This window comes from Rutidosis leptorrhynchoides, chromosome 8 (assembly GCF_046630445.1).
Source record: "Rutidosis leptorrhynchoides isolate AG116_Rl617_1_P2 chromosome 8, CSIRO_AGI_Rlap_v1, whole genome shotgun sequence".
Lineage (NCBI taxonomy): Eukaryota > Viridiplantae > Streptophyta > Magnoliopsida > Asterales > Asteraceae > Rutidosis > Rutidosis leptorrhynchoides.
Window position 1 is genome coordinate 115,902,858 of NC_092340.1, and position 1,600 is coordinate 115,904,457.

The 1,600-nt window shown below is 51.2% G+C and overlaps 1 protein-coding gene across 1 annotated transcript; it reads right to left on the minus strand.

Moving 5' to 3' along the window:
- Positions 1 to 780: 780 nt before the first annotated feature.
- Positions 781 to 1,383, minus strand: LOC139863761 (uncharacterized). The gene is made up of 2 exons (XM_071852366.1): positions 1,154 to 1,383; positions 781 to 1,082 (listed from the first exon to the last, which is right to left on the minus strand). Exons 1-2 carry the CDS (start codon positions 1,314 to 1,316, stop codon positions 781 to 783), a joined length of 465 nt encoding a protein of 154 aa, XP_071708467.1. The 5' UTR covers positions 1,317 to 1,383.
- Positions 1,384 to 1,600: the final 217 nt, after the last annotated feature.

Here is a 1,600-nt window from a genome sequence, read left to right on the forward strand (position 1 = left end):
TCACTTCCCGCACAGCCTTGTTCACCTCATGGTCCTTGACCGCATCGACATAGGCATTAAACCGGTCGGACACGGGCTCGGAGTCCATCACTTTCTGCGCAATTGCGGGGAGTGCGGTGCGCAGCTTTGTCATATCTGCCTCGGCCAGCTCGCGGTCGGTAACCGCATCATCCCTCTCCCTCGTCACCTTTTCCAACTCCAGCCTCACTCGCTCAGTTTCCCCCTTTGCCTGATCAACCGCACCCACAAGCTCTTGATTCTTTTTTCTTTCTTGAATCAAGAAGGTCTTGGTTTCGGCCGCAGTCAATTCAACAGCTTTGCGGGCCTCCTCAGCAGCGTCCCTGTCCTTCTTTGCCTGATCTACACCCGCCTGCAGCAAACCCAACTCCACCTCTTTGCGCAGTGCAACATCGTATAGGCTGGAGGATCGACGGGCTTGGTCCGCAAACATCCCAAAGAATACCAGCCCGTTCTGGACAAAGGCGTTGAGCGCCTGGTTAAACGGCAGCACGGCCAGTTGCTCGCGGAACTCTGCTAGGAAGATTTGCTGCAAGAATGCAGATTGCTCCGCAGCAATTTCTGCGGAGGACTGGCAAAGTTGGCGGAGGTTGGCAACACGGAAGCTGCCTTGCGGAGGAGGTAATGTAGACTCAGACTCGACGGGGATCGCCTTGTCTTTGGATGTGGCAGTGGCCTGCAGCTCGGGGTTGACCCGCGGTGTTGTTGGCTGCGTCTCCTCCACATGCTCTGCAAAATACTCAGATTAGTACGCAGCTTTTTCTACGCTGTATACATGCGAAAAAATAAACGCTCACCATTAATGGGGGGAGGTAGGTCTGCGGACCGCGGCTCGATGGCAACAAAATTGTCGTTGCGCATATCCTCCAGCTGCTTAGGAGTCTTCTTCTTCTTCTTCTGAGCCTCGGACGTCCCAGCCGCCTTGCGTTTATTGCCTGACTCCGCCGGCGATTCCTCCACATGTTCGCTAGCAGCTGCCTGCTCTAGCTGTTTGTCCACATCCTGCTTGCGGAAAGAAATCCCAGCAATCTCCTCCGCGGTAAGCACCTTCTTCATCCTCATCTCTGCAAACAATAAACGCCTGCGTTAGAAAATATACAAAATTTATGTAGGTACGCGTTTATGCTATTCCTACCCTTTCCATCGGGGCCAACTATGGCCGGCCGCACATCCTCCCAAGGCCAATACGCGGAGATCTTCCCCAACCGCAGCATAACATTACCATACGAACGGTGCACCAGTTGTGCGTTGACGCACTGCTTCAACAACTTTTTCTCCTCGTCATCCAACGCTGGCATCTTGTTCACATCTTTTTCTACCTTCTCGCACCAAATGAGCGTCTGCGGGAAGCCAGTGCCTACTACGGTCTGGTCGACGAAGAAAAAAGTTTCTTTCCAACTTCCCGCATTTGATTTCGGGGTTTTTGTGAAATTTTGGCGTGCGAAGTGAAATGTCCCGTTCTTATTGATTAAAAACGTTCCATATTAATTGATTTCGTTGCGAGGTTTTGACCTCTATATGAGACGTTTTTCAAAGACTGCATTCATTTTTAAAACAAACCATAACCTTTATTTCATAAATA